The sequence below is a fragment of the Aspergillus nidulans genome, chromosome VII (assembly GCF_000011425.1).
Source record: "Aspergillus nidulans FGSC A4 chromosome VII".
Taxonomy (NCBI): Eukaryota; Fungi; Ascomycota; class Eurotiomycetes; order Eurotiales; family Aspergillaceae; genus Aspergillus; species Aspergillus nidulans.
Genome location: NC_066263.1, coordinates 2,870,054 through 2,894,814, shown reverse-complemented (window position 1 = coordinate 2,894,814; position 24,761 = coordinate 2,870,054). Strand labels below are relative to the sequence as shown.

The window sequence follows — 24,761 nt, the reverse complement described above, 5'->3', positions numbered from 1 at the left end:
TTATAAGATCTACTAGTTCAATGTCCTGAGTTGGTTCTGTAAGGGCGATCGATTTTCCAGCTTCGCGATGTCGGCAACCTGGCAAATTGCCCAGAAAGAGGTGGAAGTATATCTCCGGTTGATTCTTCTTGCAAGACGTCTGTTAATCAACATAAAATTTGTCTCCGTGTCTCTGACATACGTTTCAGCACTCATTTTTTATGAAAAACTGTGGCCTAGAGGGTTTGGACACAGAATGTGAAGTCATGCTATTAACCTCGGAGCAAGGTGGTATACTCTCCTAATATAACGATTTGTTCACTGGACGAAGATCATTATCTTCAATGGTAAACTGCTCGTGTTAGATTATAGATATCTTAATCGAGTGGTTCTGATTCAGTGGTCAGGGTGAATCGTCGCATGCACTTCGCGTAAGTCTATTGTACTTTGCCCAGTTGACGCTCCATGTAACACGATGAAACTCCGCGAAGAACAAGCGCTTTTGATACTTTACCAGGAAGAGAAGTGTCGAAAAGCACTGCGAAACGCATGGAGTCGGCGCAATGAAAGCTGAAAGCTCAGGTCAGTAGAGGAACAAATAAATCCTTCAGGTTTGAGACGAACTAAGCTCCACTAGTTGTAGAAAGGTCAGGGAGTCCCAGTTCAGACCACGGGTTTACCCATATTGCAGCACAGCGAATCTTGGCTAATGTTCAGCACATAATGTGGTTGAAACTGCAATTAGATCCCTGCTATTAAATAGATGCAAACCCCACTTCTGTATAGATAAGTGATCAAGAAAATAAGCCATAATCGAGACGGAAGCATCACTAACCAGGGCAGCAGCTACCGAGTAGAGCTGCAAACTTAACCAAAGTATTGTATGTGTTATATAGTATGCGTGCACATTATGAAAGCCCCCCACTTGCCTTTTACCTGAATGACAGTCCAGAGGCAGGTGAATCTATTTTCGTCATGATTGTCCCCTCGGTGCAGGCAGCAGGATCAAACGCCCTATAAGAGCATGGGGAGATATCGTGGACAGTGGTGATGACTATACGGCGCATTGGAAAGCTATTTCGAGAGTAGCTACAACAGCGAAATTATCAGGTCTTACTTTACAGACTCCATATGACTTGGCCCAAATAGACTGCTATTAAGAATATTCTAATTATCATTAAAAACAAGATGATCAGTGGCTTATGTAACAATACCGACAAACAGAAGTCAAGCGAGACCAGCTCGCTACCAGCTCCCGAAGGAAGGCGGTCATTCAATACTCATGTTCATGAACCCATCATTCGCTTCATTCATGCCCTGCATGCCCACCCTCTTCAAGGTCCCAGTGTGAGGTGTGGTGGGTATCGTCCGAGCCCCGGTCTCGGGTCGATCGTTGAACAGAGGCCCAATGTTTGATTTTGGGGGACCCCATATGTTGGGCCCATTGTCCGTAACGGCCGGAGAATTTGGCATGATTGGACTGCTTTGTGCGCTCATGCTCGGAGAAACAGCCCTTCGCTTGAATAAGTTAGGATCGAAGTCATCCTCCCGCCGTCGCTTTCTGCGTAACTCGGATATAACACCAGCCTGTGCTGGAAGTGGGGTCGAAGCACGAGACGCAGGTCTTTCGCCGGGTTTTGCAAAGTCGTTAGAGTTTGACCCAAACGTGGTGGACGGCGTCATATCCATTGCTATATCATCTTCAGACACCGACGACGTTGCATGTTGGCGAAGGGGCGGCGGCGGAGTACGATAGCGTTCGTCAAACGAATTCCAAAACTCCTGCCCTCCAGAGTTGCGATTGGCCTGGTCGCTGAAGCTGGGTTCATCAGGTAAAGAAGCTGTGTGCTTCTCCGGCTCGTGATGCTCCCCCATTCCAGGCGGTGCGAACATATTCGGCGATGAGAATACGGTCAGCACTGGGGATGTGTGTGGCAGCGGATCTGGTTCGGTTTCGCGAACCTGGCGGATGACTTCCGCCTCACGCTTCGCATCGCTGTCGATGGGAGCAGCTTCTTCCATCAAAGCCGCCCTAATCCGTGCGAATGTTTTTGTTTTAGGCTAGAACTAGTTAGTGGCAGTATTGGCAACTATTACAGAAAACCCTTACCAAGAGGCTTCCCCGTCGTGTAACAGCGCGTCTAATCACGCCCAATGGGCCACTGTCAGACCTGATTCCGGTTGGGCTGTGGCCACGAGCACCCCTGTTTTCTCCCTCGTCACTCATATCTGATAGTCGTAGATCACGGGTCCCCATGCTTAAGCTCTCCCGCCGCGAGGCCGCACCGTTCTTATATCCGAAGTAGCCATTTCCATTTTCTATGCTTTTCATCACTGGTGGCGATAAAGGTGCCGGGCTCTGTTTCGAACTATTCCCACTTGCGCTGCTGGAACTGTGTCTGCTGCTACGTCCTCTGCGAAAGCGCGCCCGCTGAAAGCTCAATAAGCTTGCCGCCGCTTGAGAATAATTGCCCATCCAGTCCATCCCGGGGCTTGGTACATTTCCACCAGCAAAGCCGTTAAAGCCTGGGGCCAGTTTTCGTGCCTGAGGAGTATTCATAATCACGTCATCTCGGTCCATCGGCTCATCATCGTTTTCGCTGCTGCTGGTGTCTGACTCCATCATGTTAACGCTCGACATAGAACTTGAGATGGTTGTTCGATCAGCGGGGTTTGAAGTTGAGAAAGGCGGCACCGACGATCCGGGCGATCCACGGCGTGCCGGGATCGCTACACCTCGGCCGCCCACCGTCGGGGACGAGTCGGGAGACGACTCCGCCAATATTGAATGATGTAAATTGGTGCATGCGCGGGAAAAGTCGAGTCCACGAGATCGACGAGGTAGGACTGATCCCGGAGAAGCGCTGTATATGTGTGATGGGTCGAGTTTCGGGGATAAGGGGGCACGGCTGGACGATGCAGGCGTCGCCGCTTTGGTCGGTAACGATTGTATATTTAGAGGAGGATGAGAAGCTGGACTTCGGCGGGGTGTTTGAGGCGCCAAGGCAGTGTCATCTTTACTGGATGGACGCTCTTCTCCAGTGGTGGGAGAAAGCGATACGGAAGGTCTTGAAGCGTCGGATAGAGACCGAGTTTTGGGTGAAGGGCGCAATGATGGGCCAAACAAGCTGGCTTTTTCTCCTGCAGAGTCGGTCTGGGTGCCTGACTGACTCAAATCAGGCCGTTCCGATTTAGACCGCTGAGACAACTGTTCGCTGAGGTTGCTCGCGAATGGAAGCGAAGGGGCGCTATGAGAAGCTGTCGATGGAGTCATGGATGGTGCCATACTTTCGCTCGTCGGCCTCGTACTATGCAGTCATGGTGTAATTGGACTCGGTTTAGGTTGTATGCAGGATTGCAAAGGCGGTTGAGGTGGAGGGCAAGTCGCGAAGGTCCCTAAGACTTCGAAGCGCGTCGGTAAGCGCCGAATCGCGTCAAAGGAAAGGGCTGTCTCAACCTCAACGGGGATCGAAGTAACAGAATAAACGAGGCTACCGGAATGTCAGCAGGGAAAAGCTATGTTTTCACAGACGCATTACGCGCAACCAACAACGATGGGTTCGAGATGGTTTGACGTCTGGTCCATAGCACATTAAACCAGCCCCGCACTCGGAATTACTTCTTTCTCATTGGCTTTAACTTGACAATCAAGGATTACTAATTATTACATATGAGTTCCCCAACGGGAAGTACAACTATAATGTGCGGGCGCCACCATGTGGTCCCAGAGATGCGATTGGACTGGTGGAAGGAGCAGGCAGGTGCGCTGATTGCTATGCATACAATAATCGATTAATTCATATCATTTCAATTCATTAAGATATTACCACTATGCTAGGCTCATTGCATTGCTGAAAGGAGCAACATAGCACTCCCAATCATTATCCGAGGAATCGCCCAATGACGGGGTCAGCACATTATCACGAACTTGCCATACCTTCACAATCACAGCTCTGGTACGAGCTACACTTAGGACGTTGTATTCTGACATGGCAGCCAGTGCGCGGAGGATCAACGGCCGCCCGCACACTTCATCCCCGTTCGCATCTTTCCAGAGCTCATCGTTGAGCGGATCAAGTTCAACGGCAGCAACGAAAACAGGCCATGCCAGGCCTACATAGGTTCCCGCATCAAGCATATCCGAGACAAGCCTCAGTATCTTTCGGACATACTCAACCACGAGCGGCGTGGTGGGCGAGGCGTCATTCAGTGCGCAGTGCAGATATAGTACAGCAGCAAGCCGTTTCATTTCAGCAATGGCTTGAAGGGCTGCATCCTCTTCTTCCACGTCCTGGATCAATTCTTCAAGTTGTCGACATAGAGCTGCCGACTTTGTTGAAAGCGCCGCATGATCTGAATTCGAAGCCAGTTGTCGCCTTGTCCTACTTAGCTCGGTAATGTCTGACAGTATTGAAACCAATTCTGGACTGCATCCCATCCAAGGATCAATTTTGCGCTCATTGTGCTGCCAGTGATCGGTACCAAAGAGGGGCTGTTCGCCACAAGCGGTACGGCCCATGATATCCTGAAAGGCAAAAAACCGTTCGGCGAAGGTAGCAACTTCTTGCTGGCGTGGTGTTGAAGCAGCTTGCTGCCTTCTGAAGCGGATGAGCTCCTTTGCGCCCTTTAAGTGAACAATCCAGCGCTGGTCGCAATGATCAACAAGTTCATAGAGACATAGCAGCATCATAACAACCAGAATCTCGGGATCCGAGGTGGAAACGAGCGATCCAGGAGCGGTCAACCTATAGCGGAGACCTTTCAAGACTTCGGATTTGAGACGAAGTCCCAGAGCACAGTACTTCGGATCGTCTAGCGAGAGGGCGCATGCTCCTAAGGCCAATATCGCATTTGAGACTGTCTCGGATGCTGTCGTGCTAAATGGTATGATTATCGATGCGAGTGGTGATGGGGTGTTGGCACTTGCAATTGTCCGAGGGCATATCCGTTGGACATAATAATCGAACAAGTGCCCTCGAATTGATCCAGAGAACTGCGGGAGGACTGATAAAGATGGCAGCGGTGTGGCTAACTGTATCGTCGATAATCCGAGTCCATAGGACGAAGAAGATTTCATTCGATTCCTCCGAGTACTAACAAGAGCATGATCATCCTCTGTAGGCGTGACCTGGTACGGCTGCCGAAAAGCATCCGTTAAACTGTTTATGAAGTTCCAAGCCTCCACCCGGGGAATTAGACACCATTCTTGCTCGCGAAACGAAAAAGCGTTCGAGCTGGAAGGCGACGGTGTGGATAGATTTCCGGCAGCTTTGGATTTGCTCCAAACCCCAGCCCTTCCAAAAGCCTGGCCGCGACTGGCAAATTCTGACTCCCACTTCAGAACCACCTTGGTCGAACAGGTTAGTCCTCGCTCCTGGCATCTGGTGCAGGCTGGCTTTTTGGTGTCACAACGCACACGACTTGCGCGACACTCGGAGCATCCTTCGCGACTACGGGTCTTCACTGGACCCGTGCGGTCGTTGGCCTTTCTACGAGGCATTCAACAGAATGTGCAGGAAGATGCGGGTTCATTGCAGACTTTGAACGCAGGATACCTCAACCTCGACTGATCGCGGTTGAGGAAGTTGAAGATGCTCAGGATTGCTAATCCGGTGGCGAAGAGATGGGTGGGTCCTCCAGGCCTGAGGCACCAGTGGCATCTTCAGGCCACTGCTCGTATCTACCTCACTTAGTGCTGTTGTCTTCTGCTAATAATCCTGAGATGCAATGAGTGGGATATGACGCGCTATAAAGATGCTTTGTATGGTAGTTGCGGAAACAGATGTTGCCTACGTGGTTGGGATCTGTAAGCATGTTGGGGTTCGTCTGATCAAGCATACTACATATAATATGCAGATGAGCCATAATTCGTTATCTTCGCGCCATAATTCCATATACAGTTGATATACATATATTCAGAATAACTATACTTCAAAATTCCTAGCAGTGAACTTCGTCTTAAAGTTATACTGCCTCACAAACCAAGCATTCCACAACTCCCACTCTTGATCCGCATGCGCAAGTTGTATCTAATGAATGTCAGCATCACGATAACCACTTTAGATGTTCAGGGGTAATAAAAAAATGGAAGAGAGAACGCACATCAAACCTCCTCAAAAAGCTCGGCACGAGCTTATAAATTTCCATGAGAGATATATTCTTTCCAATGCACGTCCGCGCCCCAGCCCCAAACTGCAGCATCGTGCCGTTCATCGTCTTCAACCTCTCCGCGCTCACGTTCAACCACCGATCTGGAATGAAGCTATCGACATCAGGTCCGAAGATTTCTTCGCGCCTGTGTAACACCCATGCACTGCACCCTACTATTGTACCTCCAGGGATAAAATGCCCGGCGATATCAATACCGGAAGCAGGAACAACGCGTTCGAGGGAGAGACCTGCAGCTGGATGGATACGGAAGGCTTCCTTGATGCAGGCGTCAAGGAAGGGGAGTTTCTGAGACTCGGACCAGGTAACTAAACCTGAGGACCGGTTTTCCACTATTCCGTGAGCCACGGCGTTGTCCAGTTCGCCTCGGAGACGCGCCATGTACTCGGGATTCTTGAGCAGGTAATAGAAAACAGCGGCGAGACTGATAGCTGTCGTCTCGGAGCCGGCAAAGGCCATAGAGACGGCCATTGTGAGAACGCGTTTCTCCGTCATGAAGTCTTTGCGGTCTTTGCCGGCTTGGATAAATTTCGTGAGCAGGTCTTGCTGTTGCTCGGCCTCTGTTCTGGTGCCATTATCAGCCATCAAACGCTCATTCATGCGCTGTCGCGCAAATATAGCCACAGGGTGCGAGTTATCCGCAATCCCCCATCTCTGCAAAACATCATAAATCGGATTCTTCCAGAGCCATTTATCAAGCCAGGGCATTTGACCGACGGGGCCTGCGTAGTCAAAGATCCGAGCGAGTGATTTCAGAATCCCGTCGATGTCTTCGTTCTTCTCTATAAAACCGTGCCGTTTGCTATACGTAATGCTGCCGATGACGTCGAACGCAAAAAACTGGAGCCAGCGTGCAAAATCGCATGTCTTGCCAGAATTAGCGAATAAAGCTGCTGTTTGATCTAAAAAGAGCTCGACTGTTTGGTTGACCATTGGCTCGTATTGAACGAGGGAGGACATTGAGAAGGCGTGGTTGACGGATCGGCGAAGATTGGCGTGGAAGCTCTCATCCAAGGTCGAGAAAAGGGATGGAAGAGGCTCGCCTTTTGAGACAGTCATCTGGACGGGGTAGAATTCTGACTGGGACTTGTTAGCCTGGAAGGTATAGTAAAATGGCTGGGGTAACCGACCTTGGTAAATCCCTTGTTCAGCCCGTAAATGACTTTGATAGCACTCGGAGACGCAAAGGACAATGTGTTTGGACCGAGCCTGACAACATCACCGTATTTTCGGTGCAGTGCTATATGGGTGAGCTCTGGGCGTCGACCGCGCACGTCTAAGAAGCGCCATAGATTCGTAAACTTGGCCAAGATTGGGCCATGATAACGGTGAAGGCCATTGTGAAAATATTGTTGGGCAAGGTAGAGTAAAATGAAGAAAGGAAGAATGTAGAGACCGTAGTTGGATAATGGCTCTGTGTGGTCGAGAATTTCTGTCACGAGCGCCATCTTTGATGTTGGGCAATGGAGAGAGGGCTGAGCACAGTTGGAGACTCTCTGCACTTATATACAGGGATGTTACAGGGTAGGCGCCTCACTGGGTGCCTGGGCTCCTCGTCCGTATTGCTAAGACGCATATCGCCCTGATGGCCTCCATGCACCGATCCACGGCAGTTGTGCCTGCGGAGAACCGATGGTTCCATAATCACTCTGCAAGATATTCGCAAGGTTACGCAGATCCTCCGTTATCTGGGGTTGACAGGAGAAATGAGACTGCGAGACTGTCCTAGCGTTTGTGGACTCTTTCCATGCGGGGCATTAGACATTGGATACATTGGTTGCAGCCGACGTTGCCCGGATTGATGACAGTTGGCCGTGAGATTGTGGATGCCATCAAACGCGGAGAAACTCCCCGCAACCAAGGTAGGCGGGGGTGGGGCCGAGCAGCATAGAGGACTCAAGCCTGGGAATCTTAGCAGGAGGCCAGTAATCAGGACATTCCGTCTCTGGCAATTTCGGTAAAGGGTCGCCTTCATCTACCGAAAACCCACATACATCTGCTAATACACCTGGTGTCCCTCCAGGTTCCAACCGGGCCCCGGCGTGCGGCTGGCTTAGTTTAAACCTAGTGGCAGTGGATCGCTTGGCACCTGTGTTTAAAAGAACTATGAAAGACAATCATTGTTTTACACTTGAGTAACCTGCGTATAGCATGTAGATATAGCTATCAAGGGTATTGCCTCAATTCGCCCTGCAATGATGAGAGTAAGAATGAGGCAAATTTTTGGATACTCTTTGTACCGTTGACGTGCACTCCGGCTTACGCTGAGTTCAAAAAGAATAAAAGCTCATAGCCAGCATAACTTCCAGGGTATCATAATGATGGTAATGTCAAAAATGGAATAACCGCACTCTCCTCAAACGGTAACCCAGTGTCAACGCCATGGTCAACGGCAAATTGGAGACTGTTTACCGGTCTTCGTGAGACACCGATACATCTAGTTGGTAAGATTCTTCGCCCCCCCACGACTGAGCCCTGCGGCCAGACAGCTGTTGCTCTTCGTCGTCTGGAAGCTTAGAGAAGCCCTCTGGGACGAAGTCATCCTTGCTGTATGGAGTGTCGCATCGGAAAGAGCGCAGAGGTGGGAAGTAGCGCCGGTAGCAGAAGTAGGCGACCACGGAGCCTAGGATGGTGCCGGATGTAACGTCATACACGTCGTGCCGGTAATCATCTAGGCGGGAAATCGCGACCATGAGGGCACAGACGATCGGAATCAGGACCAAAAGACAGCGGCATAAGTCCGTTCTAGGCCTAAACACGTGCATCTGACCAGAGAAGAACCTGACATGAATGATTAGTGGGTGGCTAGCTATGGGAATTCGCACCAAGCTTACAATGATAGATACCCCAGTCCAGCAAATGAGAAACTGCTGTGACCGCTTGGGAAACTCCTCCACCCCTCCTGTAGAATATGTTCGTTGGTCTGTGTGCAAACAGTCCAGTAGACAAGCGTACTCTCAGGAGTTCCTTTTCTAGGCATACAGCGTGATATTAAATCAGGACGGGGTCTTCCAACCGCATTTTTAATGATGTCCGTGAGAAGCGAGGTGAGCATTATAGCCGTCAGGAAACCGAGGATCGTCACTTGTACTTTATATGGACTGGGACGGAAAACGGCAGCCCAAACTAAAAGGATTAGGAGCGGGATAACTCCGGCATAGAATATAGACCATAGCACGGGGACTCGTTCGACTGTAGCGAAAGGATACTGAAGAGCCTGATTATCAAGAGCGAACATGCGATGGAACGGGGTCACAAATATCTGGATCTGCGAATTGTTCAGCACCAGTACCGTCAATTGAGTTTTCAATAGGACTCGCGAAGACCTACAAAAATCCAGCATGCTAGAATACAAGCCAAACCGATAACATCAACAAGTGGGTAAGAACGCAGGAAAACACGCGACCAGGCTCCAGCAATAGGAGAGACGGGAACCGTCGAGCCAGCCGACAACGTGCTGCGGGCCATATTTGCGCTCTTAATGAATAACGAACGTCATGGAGGTCGAGACTCCTCGACTGGAGAGCATGCGCTGGACCAGGGATAGGAATAATAAAGGTGTAGGCGGTCTTGTCGGCCATAGCAGCTGCCCGAACGCACGGGCCATCACCAACCTCTGGATCTCCGCGATGATTGCGGGCGAAAACATCCCAACATTTGTAGCTTCTAACCTTCCATTTCCAGCGACTCCAGTGCGCTGGACCTAGCGACCGACTAGAAATTACAACTGTCGAATACAGTCGCTCCCTCACTGGATAAAGACTTGCCAGTCATGGCAGAACCTGGCAGAACTTTCAATACTGCCTTCGCTCCTCCTCCACCTCTCTGGAAACATTTCACGCCTGAAAACTTACAGAGATTGGAAAATATTAAGAAAGAGGCATCCAAGGGAGAGGATGGGCGACGAAGAAAGAAAGAATGGTCGCCGGCCGAATTGCGCTCTTTGAAAATACCCCCAGAGCTTCGATTCCTCGTGCCTCCAGAGATTCCTTCGGAGCAGTATAGCATCTTTGGGGAAGTTCAGAATGTGAGGCGCCGAAACCATATGCTACTCGGAACTTACTAACACTGCCTACTAGCTCTCAACAGCTCTTCCTTCCCTCGAGGAACAAGGGATTACCCAGCTCTACCCCTCGTCGCCCAAACCCGACACGAAAAGCGGAGACAGCTCACAACCCGCGCAGCCGCTGAACCATGCGTACTATCTCTTGAAAATTAGCAAGTCGTTACTCTTGAACTTTCTAGAGTTCGTTGGGATCCTGTCTGTGGCGCCGGAGCAGTTTGAACCGAAAGTTGAGGATATTCGCAACCTCTTTATCAACGCGCACCATCTATTAAATCTATATCGACCTCACCAAGCCCGAGAATCTCTTATTATGATGATGGAAGCGCAGTTAGCCCGCACAAAAGACGAAATACAACAGATGGACAAGCTGAAAGAAGAAGTAAACGCCGTATTGGATCAGTTGGCTGCCGAAGGCGCTGATGTGGGATCTACGATTCAGTCCACTACAAAAGACAAGAAAGGTGTGAAGCCGGAAGATCAGATCCCTGAGGACTCGAAGCTACTTTGGGATATTCTTGACGGCAAACTCGACGACTGACCTGAGAATAACCTTGACCGCCTTATGCGCTGTCCCTTGCGCAAAACACAATCAGAGCATTGCTCGCCAAAACTACTCCGTCGACCGCATTTGCTGGCTGATTGGCATGCTCAGGTCTTTGGAGAGCGATCAATACATCCCATGCAGAAGGGTTAAGAACGTCGGCATTCTAAGCCAGACTTAAGAGATACACAACAACAGCCACTTGTACCAAGAAACCATAAGCAAAATCTGCTTTTACAGCGGAATCGACTCTGCAATTGTGTTAAGGCGGACCCAAAAAGCTCGGATATTAGGTTGATCCGCCGATCACGTGATGCACTAGTCTCGCTTCCTTAAATTGGCGCCAAATTTTTCTGCAGGTAAAGAAGTTTTGTTGACAGCTTCAGTACGTCAAGGACAAATGGCTTGGACGCTTCATCTCTCCTTCCTTGAAGGAAAAATTCAATAACGCCGGATATAATACTGTCTGTCGCCTAATCATCACACCTGTTCCTCAGTTTCTACTAATCACTAGAGTAAGTCAACGCATTTTCTTATTCCCGATAACCCTCAATGATGATTTGCCTTTTATCTTTGTTTCAACCCCATCTGAACGTACTTGTACGCTTTGGTGATAATTGCGCATTTTTACCTCATCTATCTGAAATTAAGCTTCTATATTTGCTTTGCATTCTCGAATTACCACTTGGTGTATACCTACTGACTTGCTTAGATTTGGGATTTAAGATACCCATCTTGCAGGTTCCCGGACTTGCTCGAGCATGCTGATATTTTAGCTCCAGAACAAAAAGAATTCAATCAGCAAAATAAATATATTGTGCTTAATCCATATTTATAACCTGTAACCTGCGCCTGCGCTCCGTATTTATCAAAACCCTTCTAGCCGTAGATATATGCCGTCCATGTATAACGAAAACCCGAATTCTTGTCCATCCAAATATCCATCAAACGCCTCTAGCCCTCTCTAACCATCACGCCCGAGTACGTCAGGTATTTAAGACGTAGGCGTACAAGCCCCGCTCATTCTTTCCTTCCACGCTTTATCCATTGCACAAGTCGCAAGTCTACACAGTTCATTCACAAAATCCGCAACCAGCTTGACATGCATGAGCTCGTTGACCGAGTACGCCTGCCGTAAGAAAACCCGTTCAAGCATGCCCGTTGCACTCTTTAGCAGGGCCAAATCCTTGGATGCTTGCGGGTCTGCCGGGTTCTGGAGAATATTGCAGAAAATGGCGAGGAGGGCAGACATGGGGTAGAAAATAAGGGTCCTGGTGCTGTTAGTTCGAGCTTAAATTCAGGAGAGAGAAAGGTAAAATGAACAGAAAGAGGAAAACGTACCAAAACACACCATCGACAAGAACGTGGCCTGATGTCTCGAGGTAGAGTAATGTAGAGCGGCTTGCCTCAACAGACAGAGCGAGACTGGAGCTCACACCGTCCATGACGCAGCCTTGTGTCGCCCATGATTTGCAGCGACTGCTCGCTTGGTGGATTATTGTCATGCAAAGGTGGTAATTCAGACGGAGAATGACAGAGTGCATGTTACAATTTGGATCTGGTTTCTCCTGAGAGAATGAAAGAGTAGGTCTCCATCTTACAGGCAAAGAAAGACGCCACCGTTCTAGTTCGTCATCTAATTCACGAATATCCTTGAGTATCTCAGCGTCCGTCTTTTTCATAGCCTTGAAGGAATAGAGCGCGCTGTATGCTCGTGCTTTAATGACGCTTAGACGGAGGTCGACTGGGAAAATTGGGTTTTGGGGGAAGTCTGTCGAGGTGTGGTGGAATTCCAGACTGGCTTCCATTTCATTGACGTAATCTGGAGGCAGAGTGAGATCGCAGTTGTCTTCTGAGAACAATTGGGCTTGTCCTGTCCTAAGGGAGACGTCTTGTTCTAGGGTATAGCATAGCCAGAATAAGTTACGGAGCTGTCCCTTGATGCGCGCCTCTGTATCTGTAAATGATTCCGGATACCAAGAGCGCTGGTCAGTGAAGATGTGGGCGCCAAGCATGAAAATCATGCGAGCTGAGATAGAACCATAGTAATTCGCAGATTGCAGGTTGCCTGCGAATAGTTCCAACATTCCCTGCAAAGAGAGGCCAAGTAAGCTATGGAAGGCAGAAGTTACGAAAAATTTAGATTGTTGTGGACTTACCAACATTGCCACAGCCTGTAGTCCATCTAGTGTTGGAGGTTCCTGCAGAACCTGACATAGTAGGTATCGTGCTTTCAGAACACAAGCCTCCTCATCGAAGCGCGGCAAATTTGTGCCTTGGTCTAAAAAGCAGGGTTTGCAAAGCCCCGAGACAAACGTCGCAAAAGCGAAGATGCTTGCTTTAGAACTAACATGGGCGCCATCAGAGCCGGAAAACGGTTCCTTGTAAGCCGCGTCGATTGTAGTCCAGAAAAGAACCGGGTCAACGACCGGAAAGACTCGTTGCATTAGAGACGTGCGGTAAACGTTGAAACTGAATTCGATATGGTGCCGGTTCGGCAGATCAAGGGCATTTGGTGCCTGTAGGTGCATTAGCATGGCATTGGAGTTCTGCACTCGCTGCCTTTCCCATGGGGCTCGATTCGACGTGAACTGATCGAAAGCGAGCTTTTGGCCAGTACGTGACTGCACCCACTCCTGGCCCTCGGGGAGAATAAATGGGATCCCTGTGAACAAGCTGATTGCGCCCAGCTCTCTTCCAGCAAAATGCAGTGGGACTGAGGATGAAGCAGACGATTGTGGCATGGATGCCAGACTGGAAGTAAAGGGAAGGTTCAGACCAGGAGAAATAGACGGCAGTTGCTGCGGTGGGGTGTATGCTACAGCAATAAGTTACTGACCCCCCGGGCATCAGGATGGGGCGAGACTCACCAGGCTCTTGAGGAAGCTTCTCGGAAAGAAGTCTCTCAATTCTAGCGATGCGCTCAGAAAGCTCAGAGCCTGGGACAGCAGCAGATCTGCGGACAGGTCAGGACAACGCACTGAAAATAGTCTGAAGTTTGCATACTCTTTCCCAACAACTGCCCGCTTGCGCGTTCTTCGAACTTTGCGTTCGAACGTACATGGCGAGTCATGGTGGCTACACCAATTACACCGGGGCACTGCAGCATCGCATTTTATCTGCGACCATGTTAGTATCAACCTTTATCCGTATAGAATCGACTCATACCTTTCGCTTATAACAAGCATCACAAGCTCTGGCGGTCCGCTTACTCTGTTGTGGCGGCTCTTCATCCGAGCGCCCGCCGGAGTTTGGAGAAAGGTACATCAGGCTACTCCTGAGAGATCATGAGCCAATAGAAATATGTCTACTAGAGGAGTGAACCTGAGCAATATCGCACGAGAAAACATGATGTAAAAGATGATGAAGAAAGCAGGAAGGTGCCGGTCAGACTCCGGGACCTGCCGCTGACAAAGCCCTCGTGGCCACAGAATAAGCTCATTAGTAAGCGGAGGTGTAAGCATAAGCATTTTCCTCCGATTAGATATCCTTGAGCCTTTAGAACTATATGATAAGTTGGGTAGTTTCATATATTGGTAAGTGGTCATAAAAGTCTCGCCCATGCCCAGTACATTGCAATTGGCAATCGTTAAAAAAGGCAACAGACATCGCGGGTATATAGGAGTAGCATTTGCGTCGTGAATCGTGAATCGGAAATGGGAAATGCGGCAAAGCATAACCATATACAAGGGCTTGCAAACTTGACCAACAGACGAGCATCAGCCAGCCCAATAACAAAGGAGTAAACATGAGCTTGCAAGAGAAGAGCCAAAAATGATGCTGCGTGTCTCACTAAACCTTATACAAAGTCGCTCCTCCGCCTACCAGGTTGGAACCGTTTCAGGCGCGTAGCCGCCTCGCTAGGAGGAAGAAACACTGGTGCTTGTCGAATTTTTTGGCCGCCGCCGCCGCTGGACGGTGCTTGGTGCAGGATATCTCCATCTTCATCATCTGGGATCTCCAGAATTCTCGGTTCCTTTGAATGTTTTCGACAGCTTGCTTCATCGACTGCTCTATCTGAGGAGGGCGGGAGAGCCTTTCGACGAATTTGGCGGCTGTCCTTGCTCAGTCTCTCCGTGCCACGCCTGTGTACGCCGAGCTGAGCAAGCTCTAACCTGACCAGTTGATAGATCGCAGAGAATACTAGAATCTCCATAATAGCAAAGAACGAGAAATATTCGGCTGTTGTGAAGATTGTCGACCAAAGCATAGGTATGAGAAGCCGGGCATACAAGAGGTTGAGTAATATTGCAGGGCTCTTAAACCTGTCGCACAAGGATACCGCCCTCGCTAGGCCGTCAATAGAGGTAACCCATACACTATCCTGTATTGGAATGTATTTGTATAAGTAGAGCAGGATCTTGTGAACCCAAGGACTACCGATTTGTGTTCGAGAAACGAATTCGATCTTATCAAGCCCCGATGGCTCAGTCCATGCTTTCCATCCTGCACGAAGGCAAATAGGACAGGCGATGACATCCGCGCTATGCTTCATGCATTTGGCGCCCTGGCAGTCAAAGTTCTTCTGAATTTTCGCTTCAAAAACCCTCAGTCGATATTCCCAGAATGGTAGCAAGCGGCCGCTCTTATCGTACGGAGAGTGCTTCAGTAGCCATTTGGACCAAAACTCGATTGTCTCGAAAGCAGTTTCCGCCCTTCCCCAGAAATACTGGCGCTGTTGAATCCCGCAAATGCAGTTGGGATCGTAGCTCATATTGATTAGTTCGGCCTGGGCCAGCTTCTCGAGCCGCTTGTATTGCCAGAGAGGAGTGGCAGGTTTCTTCTGGGCTCTGAAGTAAGAGATATTGCAGATCTTGCGATGATCATTCGCCCGGGTGGAAACATTCTTTGCACTGCCAATCTTGTAGAATCTATTGTGCCCGGTGGGATCGGCGAAAACGTAGGTAAAGCCTTCGCTAGCGGGTTTTGATCGAGTCCGCAAGATGTGAGCAACCTCTTGCACCACTTCTTCTAGTGTAAGTCGTGGAAAGATTAAAGGCTCCTCATGCCCAAAATCCAAGTTTTCATCCGATTCATCAGTGTAAAAATCGGCGCTATCGATGGGGTGAGAGTAAGCGCCTCGTGGAACGGCGTCGAGAATCTCCGTTGCCCTACCCTCTGCATCTGTATCCTGAAAAGACCCCGGTACTTTTGAATCGCCGGCCACGTTGACAGCGTCAGCAGTGCCCCAGTCGCCTGAGAAGGGCCTGAGTGATTGTCTTCTGATCATCTCAGGCTGCTTTGCGACGCGCACAACCTGGGGAGCGGGGCTCCGCTCGCGGGGTTGGTAATTTGGGTAGACCAAAGGCTCCCGAGAGCGACCGGCATCGCCATCATACAAATCGTAATCCGCAAACGATTCGCGATCATTATCAGGAGTCATTAGCGGATATCGGAAGTTGGGGGGCAGGTCGGTGGGAAGCCGGCGCCTGCTCATTGTCGCGGTGCGTGCTGGACGCGCTTTTTGGGCAAGGGATCAGAACAAAGTCATTGTATCCCAGACAAAGATCCTGGGAAAAGACGAAATCACACGAGATCGAGAGAACAAGCGTCAGCGAAAGTGTGGCTGCGCTCGATGAGCGCCAGTGAGAGGCTCAGCAGATCGGGAGAGCATGTGACCCCCACACGAGCACAAGAACCCCCTCCAGGTCGATCTCTGCATCTTCCCACACGTCTCGCAAAGATCCTCATCCGAGGTTCGCGCGTTTCAGACATCGCTTGCAGGCCATGCTGCCACGTCGATTTCTTCACTAAGGAGCTTTACATTGAACTGACTGTCTTCGACGCTGTTCTTGCTATCAGTAACCGGGAAGCGCGTTTGAATTTCTCCCTCTTCGACCTTCCTCTGTACTGTGTTTGCGGCCCATGCACAGTTCCGTTGTGGCTTTAATTGCGCAAGGTCAATGTCCCTCTTAGCAGTTCCTACAGCGAAGATCCAGGCAGCCAACCGGCCGATGTGGCATGATCCCAACAAAGTGAACGTGACACATTGGCCTCTCAATACCGCATTCGTAGACGTTTGGAAGACCAGGTTTGACACCTCTATTAGGATCATGGTCCTTAAAACCGGGCGATTTCAGGAGACCTCATCAAGTTCCAGCTGCTCTCTGAGCGCTACCGCTGTTAAAATGGTGGATTCTCATGAAAACGTGGGAATTCTCGTTTGCGACTCTGTTGATTACCGCAGCCTTTTGCAGTCGAGGAGATTCAATGTTGGAGATAATCGTATCCATTGGTGCGACTTTTACCACATGCACAGACCGGCCGGGATAAAGGCGTACTAGCCTACAAGTCCACCAGCCATTGCGGCATGATGATGGTGGGTGTGCTGTTTGCAAGGATAGGTATTGGTAGGTTCAAAGTGTACGGCTACACCAAGTCTACGATGGAAAGATCGAGGCATGTCAGGTTGTCTGTACTGGCTAGATATTGCATGATATTTCTTGCATGATATTTCTTGCATGCTGATTCTTGAATATTGTAGTTCCTCGCAGATAGAGTATAAGTGCTTTTCGATAAGTTTCCTTGAACAAGCACTTATATTGTACAGAAGACGGATCTGCTACGCGCCGAGTTCAGACTCCTGCTATTTGTCAAATATCAAAATGAGCCTATGTCAAGAGGGCAATTGCCAGCACTGGCGGTTGCCGGGCTACCAAGTCTCTGCAAAACATCGGTAACTAGAATTGCTCTAGCAGAGCGTGAGAGGCACGGCAGCACACCTTGCTGTTAGGAGATGAGATCCACACTCATGATCTGTCTTCCGGAAGCGAGCAGCTTTTCAATGGTAGAGATATCTGACTTGAAGAATGCAGCGTCCACCGCGGTATCAAGGATGGGTGTTAAAGAAGGGCCTGGTCTACGGTCCTGTAACGTACCGGCGATGGTTGCATTATTCGACTGGATAGCGGCAACCAAAGCCTCCTGCTCATTGAAGCCGCGCCCTAGACACAGCTCGAAGGCCGGAGATCTCCTCGTGCTGCTGCATACGCCAGCAGATTATGATCCTGCAACTGGGTCGCAAACCGAGGATTGTGGTCAAGTTCATTCAGGAGGAGCTTGGCGATTCTTGGACGGCCGCCAAAGATGGTACCGCGTAAAGTTCCATCACCTAGTTCAAGCACATCATATCTCAGCGGCTCTTTGACAATATCTTCATGCCCGTGAGCGACCGCCACAGACAAAGCTGAGCCTCCAGCGTAGCCGTTTCTCGGCACGTAGCTAATCTCAGCGCCTCGATCTATTAGGACTTGGACCATCTGGAGATGGCCGTGTCTGACAGCGGAGATAAGGGCGGTAGGGCAGCTATTTAACTCCCAGAGGCGGAGGGAGACGAGTGAAGTGTACTGCGACGTCGACTCATGTTGCGAAGTCTACTGGGTATTCAAAAAGTCCCACTAAGAAGACAATAGCCCTTACTTAACTGTCATTTTTGTATTCTTAACGGGTATGCCAGCTGTCGAAAGTGACCTTCGGCGCTGCCTAACGTTGACATATAGGTGATTGATATTGAACGTCGAGTACTGCTGCCAAACAGGTGTTTCGATTCGCATAAGGCGGCAGGAGCTTCCTACACCTCATTAGAACATGGCTAGAGCCATGAATACATGCCAGTCCATCACAAGGGGGTATATTCCTACCACGAATATCAATGGTGCCTACCAGGTGAAGTTGTCTAGTCTGCAGACGCAAAGCCTGCCTGCCTGGATACGACTGAGTTAGAAATGTACGGTATATTATCAGGTACAAAACTTTCTTTCAAAGTTATATATAAAGAAGGTAGTACTATCCACGCGTCCAGCCTATGAGTAGCTAGTAGTACCAGCCATATAATCGGGAACAATTCAAGTTGAGTCCTTTGGTGGTATATATTGGTGTATCCCCATAGGAGACTTTCTCAAATATCCATTAGGAATCCAGCCTTGCTTGTGACATCGCCCTCCTCATGCAAAAGGGTCATCACTCCCGTGTAATATGCACTTCCCTCAACACGTACAACTACCGCAGGCCACTTATTTCCCTTGAAACCCGTGACACTGACAGTTTGGTCAACGAGCGTGCCTACAAACGCCCCAGTTGCGAACTGGTTTGACACGAGAGAGTTATAAGCCCACCGCTGCGCAAGCCCTCTAACACCCTTTGCATGCGCCAACGCCAGTCTCGCTGTCACGCAAGACCCGGTAGGCGAGCGGTCAACCTGACCATTCTCTCCGAAAAAGCATACCCCAGTTTCGGCGCCCTCAGCACCATTTGGCCGAAAGCCGATCTTTGGATCAATCACCATAACACTGTACAAAAAGGAAAGTCTCTCATCCTCTGACTGCTGCATTGCTTCAGTCACGGCCGGGTGCGTCGGTAGATACTGCTTCAAGCTCCGCGCCGCTGCCGCCAACGCCTTCATCTCTGCCTCGTCACCTCCTAGTCCTCGCTGAAAGCCCATATTCTGAGCCTCAACGAGTGCATAAAAAGCACCCCCATAGCTAATATCAACCACGATACTCTTCCTCTTACCTAGTTCCCTCCACCTCACCTCCTCTGGAATCTCTACCTCAATTCCCAAACCGGCAACATACCCCGGCGTTGAGAGGAACGAAACCCCTCTGCTCCCATCAGACTTCACCCTGCCATGCTCATCACTAATGACCGGTACCGAAACCGTCACAACCCCACAAGGCGCATGAATCCGAACCTCGACCTCTTTCTTTTCGTAATCAACTACCAAGTGGCCCCTCTTTGGGAAAACATTTCGATCGTCCGTATCAACCAGAAACCTTCCCAGGGCAATAGTCGCATGCCCGCACATAGTCGAGAATCCACCTGCATGTGTAAATAACACGCCGATATGCGCATCCCCTTTCTGCACGAGTTCCGTATCAGCCACCAAAATAGCGCCGTACATGTCGCTGTGGCCGCGCGGTTCAAGCATGAGTCGTTTACGGAGGTGGTCGTAGCGCGACTGAGCATCGTCGCGCTTGTCGAGAAGAGTGGTGCCGCGTAATTGCGGGAAACCGGAATAGATGATACGTGTTGGCTCGCCGGTTGTATGCATGTCGATGCATTTTATGGCGGTGGGGTGCGTTTGAAGTGCGTCCGCGATATCCATGATTTATACTCAGAAGCCGGCAAGACGGATTGCAACAGAGAGGGATGTAAGAGGTTTGTGATGGTAATTGGGAAGTAGTCGAAGAGAGTATACCTGAGCACCCCGCAGAGGTGGAGTTAATGTTGTCGAAGGGCGCTGCGGGAGACCGCCTCCAAATCCGCTGTGCTGTGTAGGATCTTGTAGTCCGAAAGCAATACCGAACGCTAGCTCAATAGCTGAGAACTGAAACTTCTTCAACATGTCTGTCTCCCTGCTGGACAGTATACTAGAGGTGGTATGTTTGCGGCTGAGTCTTAGCGGGAGCTTCCGATAGCAACCCTCATAAGAGAACTTGTCTGCTAGTACACTAGAGAAACAATACAAGAAAATAAGATGGCATTGGCCCAAGAACAACTTATAGCTTGGATATAAACTAAAAGGGCTTTGCAAAAACTTCAGTGAGCTTATAAACCACAGCCCATCTGTTAAGACACTGTCCACTGCTTTCACTACCTCCGCCATCCACCCAGCTGAACCAGAACGCGCAACTACAAAATTCTTGTTAATTACTCAACTCATGCCCAGAGGGAATACAGACGCCATACCTAGCTATCCCCTCACATAACGGTACAGATACAAAAATCGCACTCGGTATCCCCGCAGTCACAGCCAAAACAGGGCTTAGAGACAGTCTTGATGGGCTTGGTGATTGAAGAGCCGGAGCTGGAGCCCGAGGAAGGGAGAGTCCAGTTCAGGGGTGTCGTGATGGAGGGCATGGTGCACTTTGTTGGTTTTCTGAGCGTGAGAAGGTAGGGTTGGGATCAGCTCAGCTTAAATTGTTTGCCACAGGGAACCGTGGAATGAATCGAAGGAGAATATTGAATCGAGATAAACGGGAACGATGACGCAGGGCTTAAGAAAGGCGGTGGGTCGGTCAGAATGCTCACGTGGCAGTACTAAGGCGCGAGCTAATAATAGCGCGGGCTTAGCATCTGCCTCACTATTTGATTACACTGTGTAGGCAGCCATAAAGGAGAGAAGGCAGGCACACAATCTGGTTATAAGGAAATAAGGAAAGACATGATTCTAACAGTATATACAAACTTTTCTGTTATCTTCCATCATAAGTCGTTGCCATAGCCCATACACTGTGGCAGTCCGTGGTCATTGCGCAGGCTCACCGGCCCGGCGCTAGGGTATCTTTCTAGTAATCGTCCAAAACATGTCCAGTCTATCCAGTATCCATTACGTTAAGTTGTTGGCGTCCGTAACTCATCATAGCAAGCGAGGCGAAGCGCGTTACAGCATTACAGCTGCTCAGCCCAGGGGGCAGCACCAGGCTGCATCTGGTTCAGCCACTTGACGAGCTCGATGAGTTCAGCCCGGCGCTCGTCCTCTAGCTGGTCGGTATCGCCGCAAAGGACGGACTGGAAGACGGGGAGGAACTGCGGCGTGAGCTCACGGATAGTCGGGTCCTCCCATTTGTACATCTGGCAGATCATGCGGTACAGGGGGTCGTTCTCCTCGTAGTCGTTCTTCAGGGGAAGGATGTTGACGAGGACGGGAAGGACGTCCTTGATGGGAACGCTCTCGCGGTGCTTGAGAATCATGCGAGACAAGCAGCCAGTGGCGTTGTCCTGGAGGCGGGAGACATCCTGGTGAAGGCATTGCTCGAGACGACTGAGGATGGTGGGAAACTCTTTGACAACCTCAGGCGAGTTCGAGTGTTCGATGAGGCGGCCGACAGCGTAAGCTGCGTTGGACTTGGTCTGAGGGTCCTCGTCGCTCAGGCGGTGGACAAGGAGCTTGAGGAAGGCAGGGGTGAACTGGGTAGAGGCAGCACCCATGCCGTTGATACACTCGGCAAGGACACCAACCGCAGTGGCACGCTCAATGGATTCGGTGCTGCCGGCGTAGCGGAGGACGATCTTCTCGAATACCTTCCAGAGCTCGGCGAAGCTCTCGCCAAGAGCAGCAGCCATACCGGAGACAACGTCAAGGGCGGTATCAACGACAATCCAGTCGAACTCAGAAGTTTCCTCGCCAGCATCAACATCCTCCTCAGCGAACTCGAGCTGGCAAGGGTGCTTCTTGGTGATAATGTCGGTAATCATCTGGATGACGTTGTGCAAAGTAGTCTCGTTGGCAATGAGAGCAGGACCGCAGAAGCGGAGGTTCTCAGCCATGTTGCGGTTGATGTCAGCGACAGTGGATCTGGTTTATGCGAGTTAGCAGTGGTCACAAAACGCCACGTAACAAATAATAGGCAGAATAATGAATCATCAGGAGTAGATAAACGTCTTTCACATCAATCGCAACTTGTGCGTCAAAGTGAGCTGGGTTAAACGAGTGTTTTCATCATATGATTTTGGGAAGGGTATAGAAATAAAGCTCAAGTTGACATACCGATCATCTTCCTCAGTCCACATCTTGATGGTCGCAGTCATGAGAATCTCACCAAACTTCTTAACCTCCTTGGCGGGCTCAACCTGGAGGGGAAGACCGGGCTTCCACTTGGGCATCTGGCCGGACTCCTCAGCAATGGTGAAGAGCATGGCATAGGAGCGGTGCATAGTGCTGATGGTAGCCTTGCGGACACCCTCGTAAGGGTGCTCAACAAGAGGCATAACCATCTCAATGGTCTTCTCAAAGTAGGGAAGGTAGGCGCTACGGGTGTGCGTGACGAGATCACCAATGATCTCAATCGCAATCTCCTTCTCGAGGGCTAGAGGAGTGGTGGCGGTAATGTCGTCCCAGTCATCCTCATCGTCAAGATCGACGTCTTCAATCTCGCCATCCTCGCCGACGGGCTCGTCATCGTCGTCCTCAGCGCTGGCAACCTTGACCTTGCGGCCGGCAACGGTCACCTCCTGGCCAATGAGGTCCTTGGCGGCCTCACCGAGAGAGAGCTCAAGGTCATCGTCATCCTGCTCCAGACAGTTGAAGAGACCCTTGACAGCACCGTCAAGGAAGGTAGCGAAGTGCTCGCCGTAGACCTTGGCCATAGCGCCCCAGAAAATGTAGGTACTCTCCTTAAGACGAGAGTGTCCAAGGTGAAGAGCCTCCTCAGTGGCGCGCATTAAAGGCTCAACGTAAGCCTGGTAACGCTCAGGGCCGGCAGCAGCGGACATCTCACCCATGGCATCGGTCACACTGGCGCGAAGGTCAAGCTGCTCCTCGCTGTCCTTAACGGTGGCAAATTCCTGGAGTAGGTGCATAGAGTCGTCAAAGAAGGGGAGGAACGCCTCGCCAGCAGAAGAAGCGAGAGAGCCAAGGGCACCAGCAGCGAGACCCTTGATTCTGTAGTTGGGGTGCTTGAAGAGCTGGTGAAGGATGGGGACAAGCTCGTTCTGGTAGGGAGCAACGTCCTTCTCGTCGAGTCCATCAACAACGGCATCAATAGCACTGAGACCAGCCTTCATGATGTCAACAGTGGGGCCTTCCTCCTCGCCCTTGGACTCCTGCATAGCGCTGGCAAGGTTCTGGAAGAGCAGAGGCATGAGCTTCTCGTGGTCGCGATTGAGATCTTCAGTAAGATCGTCGGCCAAGCGCGCAACGGCATGCAGGGTGGCCTGGCGAACCTTGAGCTCGCCGTCAGCAAGGAGCTGGAGAACAATGGGCATGATTTCCTTCATCTGGGTGCTGATGAAATCAGGGGCGCCCTCAACAATCATGCCTAGCGACATGATACCGGCACGGCGGTAGTCTGGATTGGCATTGTTGAAATACTGGCCCAAAGTGTTAAGTAGGGGAACAACCACCTGGCTAGGCGGCAAACTCTGAGCAAGCATATCAAGGAGGCCAAGAGCGGAACGAGCAGGGGTGATGTCGTCGTCATTGGGAGCTGCATCACCGAGCTCAGTGACGATCTGGACAGCGGTACGGGCAAGCTGCTCACCAAGACGCATGCCCTGGATCTTCAACTTGCGGTACTGGACGGTCTGCATCAGGAAACTGATAGCCTGAGTACGGGTGTCCTCATCAATCTCGGTGTTGGCGGCAATCTCGTTCATGAAGAGAACGAGATCCTTCAGGTGAACTGTGAGGAGAGCAGGGTCGAAACCAAGCAGGGTCTGGAAGACCTCAAAGGCCTGCATGATGCGGTCATCCTCGCCTTGGTCGATGGCGTCCTTAAGAACAGCGACCATGGAAGGAACAAGGTCCTGGAATGCCTTGACGGGTCCCATGTTCTCAGCGGAGTCGAGGTACATGGCCAATTTGCTCAGGGCAAGGAGTGTGTTGATGCGGACATCGGCACTCTCTGGGTCACGGATAGTCTTGCCGAACAGAGTGAATAGATCCTGGAACTTCTCCTCGAAGCCCTCTCCGAGGGTCTCAAGAATAGTGAACAGGATATAGAGCGAGACAGCACGCTCATCCTTGTTTCCACCGTCGGCCGCGCGCATCAAGAAGTTGGGCAGGTCAGCCCACTCGCCATCCTCCAAATCGACTTTGGCGACAGCTGAGATAACACGAGCGACGGAGTGGCGGACAAGGTCGTTGGCCTCGCTGACACCAGAGCGAAGGAGTTGTTCGCGGAGAGCAGGCTTTTGGCCAGCTTGAACCTTAGCCCAGTGCTTGCCAACCAAGGAGCGAGCCTCCACGGCAGCGAGTTGCCTCAACTGCGCGTCATCATGGCCAGTCGCAACCTGAATGAGAAGGACGAGCGCCTCGGGGTGTTTGTAGTACTCGCGCTGAAGAATCCCAGTTGCCTCCTTAACGTTGCCCTGAGTAGCTGTGACCAGGTTAGCGACATATTCCATGCACGCATTGCACATATTATGCATAGATTGTACTCACGATTAAGAACGACTTGCAGTTGCTGCAGGAATCGTTGCTGGTCCATGATGATTGAATGTGCAAATTTTTTTTTACTTCAGAATTTCTTAAGAGACAAGATGTAAGCGGGGTTGTTATCCCTTTGT

At 50.5% G+C, this 24,761-nt stretch overlaps 10 protein-coding genes across 10 annotated transcripts, besides 1 other annotated feature; 1 reads left to right on the top strand and 9 right to left on the bottom strand.

Annotated features, from left to right (window-relative positions):
• Positions 1 to 24,761: part of a sequence feature (contig 1.32 1..435990(1)) that runs on past both edges of the window.
• On the bottom strand, positions 13 to 195 carry ANIA_11327 (uncharacterized protein; the record flags this gene model as incomplete). The annotated part of the gene is made up of 2 exons (XM_050612968.1): positions 13 to 139; positions 182 to 195. The coding sequence occupies 2 exons, from the start codon at positions 193 to 195 to the stop codon at positions 13 to 15; spliced, it is 141 nt and encodes a 46-aa protein (XP_050468816.1).
• Positions 1,131 to 3,524, bottom strand: ANIA_10263 (uncharacterized protein). The gene is made up of 2 exons (XM_050612967.1): positions 2,090 to 3,524; positions 1,131 to 2,040 (listed from the first exon to the last, which is right to left on the bottom strand). The coding sequence occupies exons 1-2, from the start codon at positions 3,263 to 3,265 to the stop codon at positions 1,249 to 1,251; spliced, it is 1,968 nt and encodes a 655-aa protein (XP_050468815.1). The 5' UTR covers positions 3,266 to 3,524; the 3' UTR covers positions 1,131 to 1,248.
• Positions 3,775 to 5,479, bottom strand: ANIA_10262 (Zn(II)2Cys6 transcription factor; the record flags this gene model as incomplete). The annotated part of the gene is made up of 1 exon (XM_050612966.1): positions 3,775 to 5,479. The coding sequence occupies one exon, from the start codon at positions 5,477 to 5,479 to the stop codon at positions 3,809 to 3,811; it is 1,671 nt and encodes a 556-aa protein (XP_050468814.1). The 3' UTR covers positions 3,775 to 3,808.
• ANIA_10259 (cytochrome P450) lies at positions 5,904 to 7,595 on the bottom strand (the record flags this gene model as incomplete). Its single annotated transcript, XM_654637.2, has 3 exons — positions 5,904 to 6,008; positions 6,082 to 7,242; positions 7,278 to 7,595. The coding sequence occupies 3 exons, from the start codon at positions 7,593 to 7,595 to the stop codon at positions 5,904 to 5,906; spliced, it is 1,584 nt and encodes a 527-aa protein (XP_659729.2).
• Positions 8,556 to 9,615, bottom strand: ANIA_02124 (phosphatase PAP2 family protein; the record flags this gene model as incomplete). Its single annotated transcript, XM_654636.1, has 3 exons — positions 8,556 to 8,928; positions 8,982 to 9,415; positions 9,478 to 9,615. The coding sequence occupies 3 exons, from the start codon at positions 9,613 to 9,615 to the stop codon at positions 8,556 to 8,558; spliced, it is 945 nt and encodes a 314-aa protein (XP_659728.1).
• Positions 9,845 to 10,751, top strand: med7 (mediator complex subunit MED7; the record flags this gene model as incomplete). Its single annotated transcript, XM_654635.2, has 2 exons — positions 9,845 to 10,174; positions 10,227 to 10,751. The coding sequence occupies exons 1-2, from the start codon at positions 9,920 to 9,922 to the stop codon at positions 10,749 to 10,751; spliced, it is 780 nt and encodes a 259-aa protein (XP_659727.1). The 5' UTR covers positions 9,845 to 9,919.
• Positions 11,749 to 14,021, bottom strand: ANIA_02122 (putative C6 transcription factor; the record flags this gene model as incomplete). Its single annotated transcript, XM_654634.2, has 7 exons — positions 11,749 to 12,025; positions 12,096 to 12,322; positions 12,356 to 12,844; positions 12,914 to 13,572; positions 13,625 to 13,710; positions 13,761 to 13,873; positions 13,923 to 14,021. The coding sequence occupies 7 exons, from the start codon at positions 14,019 to 14,021 to the stop codon at positions 11,749 to 11,751; spliced, it is 1,950 nt and encodes a 649-aa protein (XP_659726.2).
• ANIA_11867 (GIY-YIG nuclease family protein) lies at positions 14,065 to 16,191 on the bottom strand (the record flags this gene model as incomplete). The annotated part of the gene is made up of 2 exons (XM_050612964.1): positions 14,065 to 14,258; positions 14,580 to 16,191. The coding sequence occupies 2 exons, from the start codon at positions 16,189 to 16,191 to the stop codon at positions 14,065 to 14,067; spliced, it is 1,806 nt and encodes a 601-aa protein (XP_050468813.1).
• Positions 18,652 to 19,857, bottom strand: ANIA_02121 (putative proline racemase; the record flags this gene model as incomplete). The annotated part of the gene is made up of 1 exon (XM_654633.2): positions 18,652 to 19,857. One exon carries the CDS (start codon positions 19,855 to 19,857, stop codon positions 18,652 to 18,654), a length of 1,206 nt encoding a protein of 401 aa, XP_659725.2.
• ANIA_02120 (karyopherin kapJ) lies at positions 20,898 to 24,682 on the bottom strand (the record flags this gene model as incomplete). Its single annotated transcript, XM_654632.2, has 3 exons — positions 20,898 to 22,050; positions 22,243 to 24,571; positions 24,637 to 24,682. The coding sequence occupies 3 exons, from the start codon at positions 24,680 to 24,682 to the stop codon at positions 21,144 to 21,146; spliced, it is 3,282 nt and encodes a 1,093-aa protein (XP_659724.1). The 3' UTR covers positions 20,898 to 21,143.

Excerpts from the sequence above, each read along its gene's own strand:
- ANIA_10263 (XM_050612967.1), bottom strand. The coding sequence starts at position 3,265 with ATGGCACCATCCATGACTCCATCGACAGCTTCTCATAGCGCCCCTTCG. Across the intron at positions 2,041-2,089 it reads CACGACGGGGAAGCCTCTTG|CCTAAAACAAAAACATTCGC; the intron begins GTAAGGGTTTTC and ends AACTAGTTCTAG.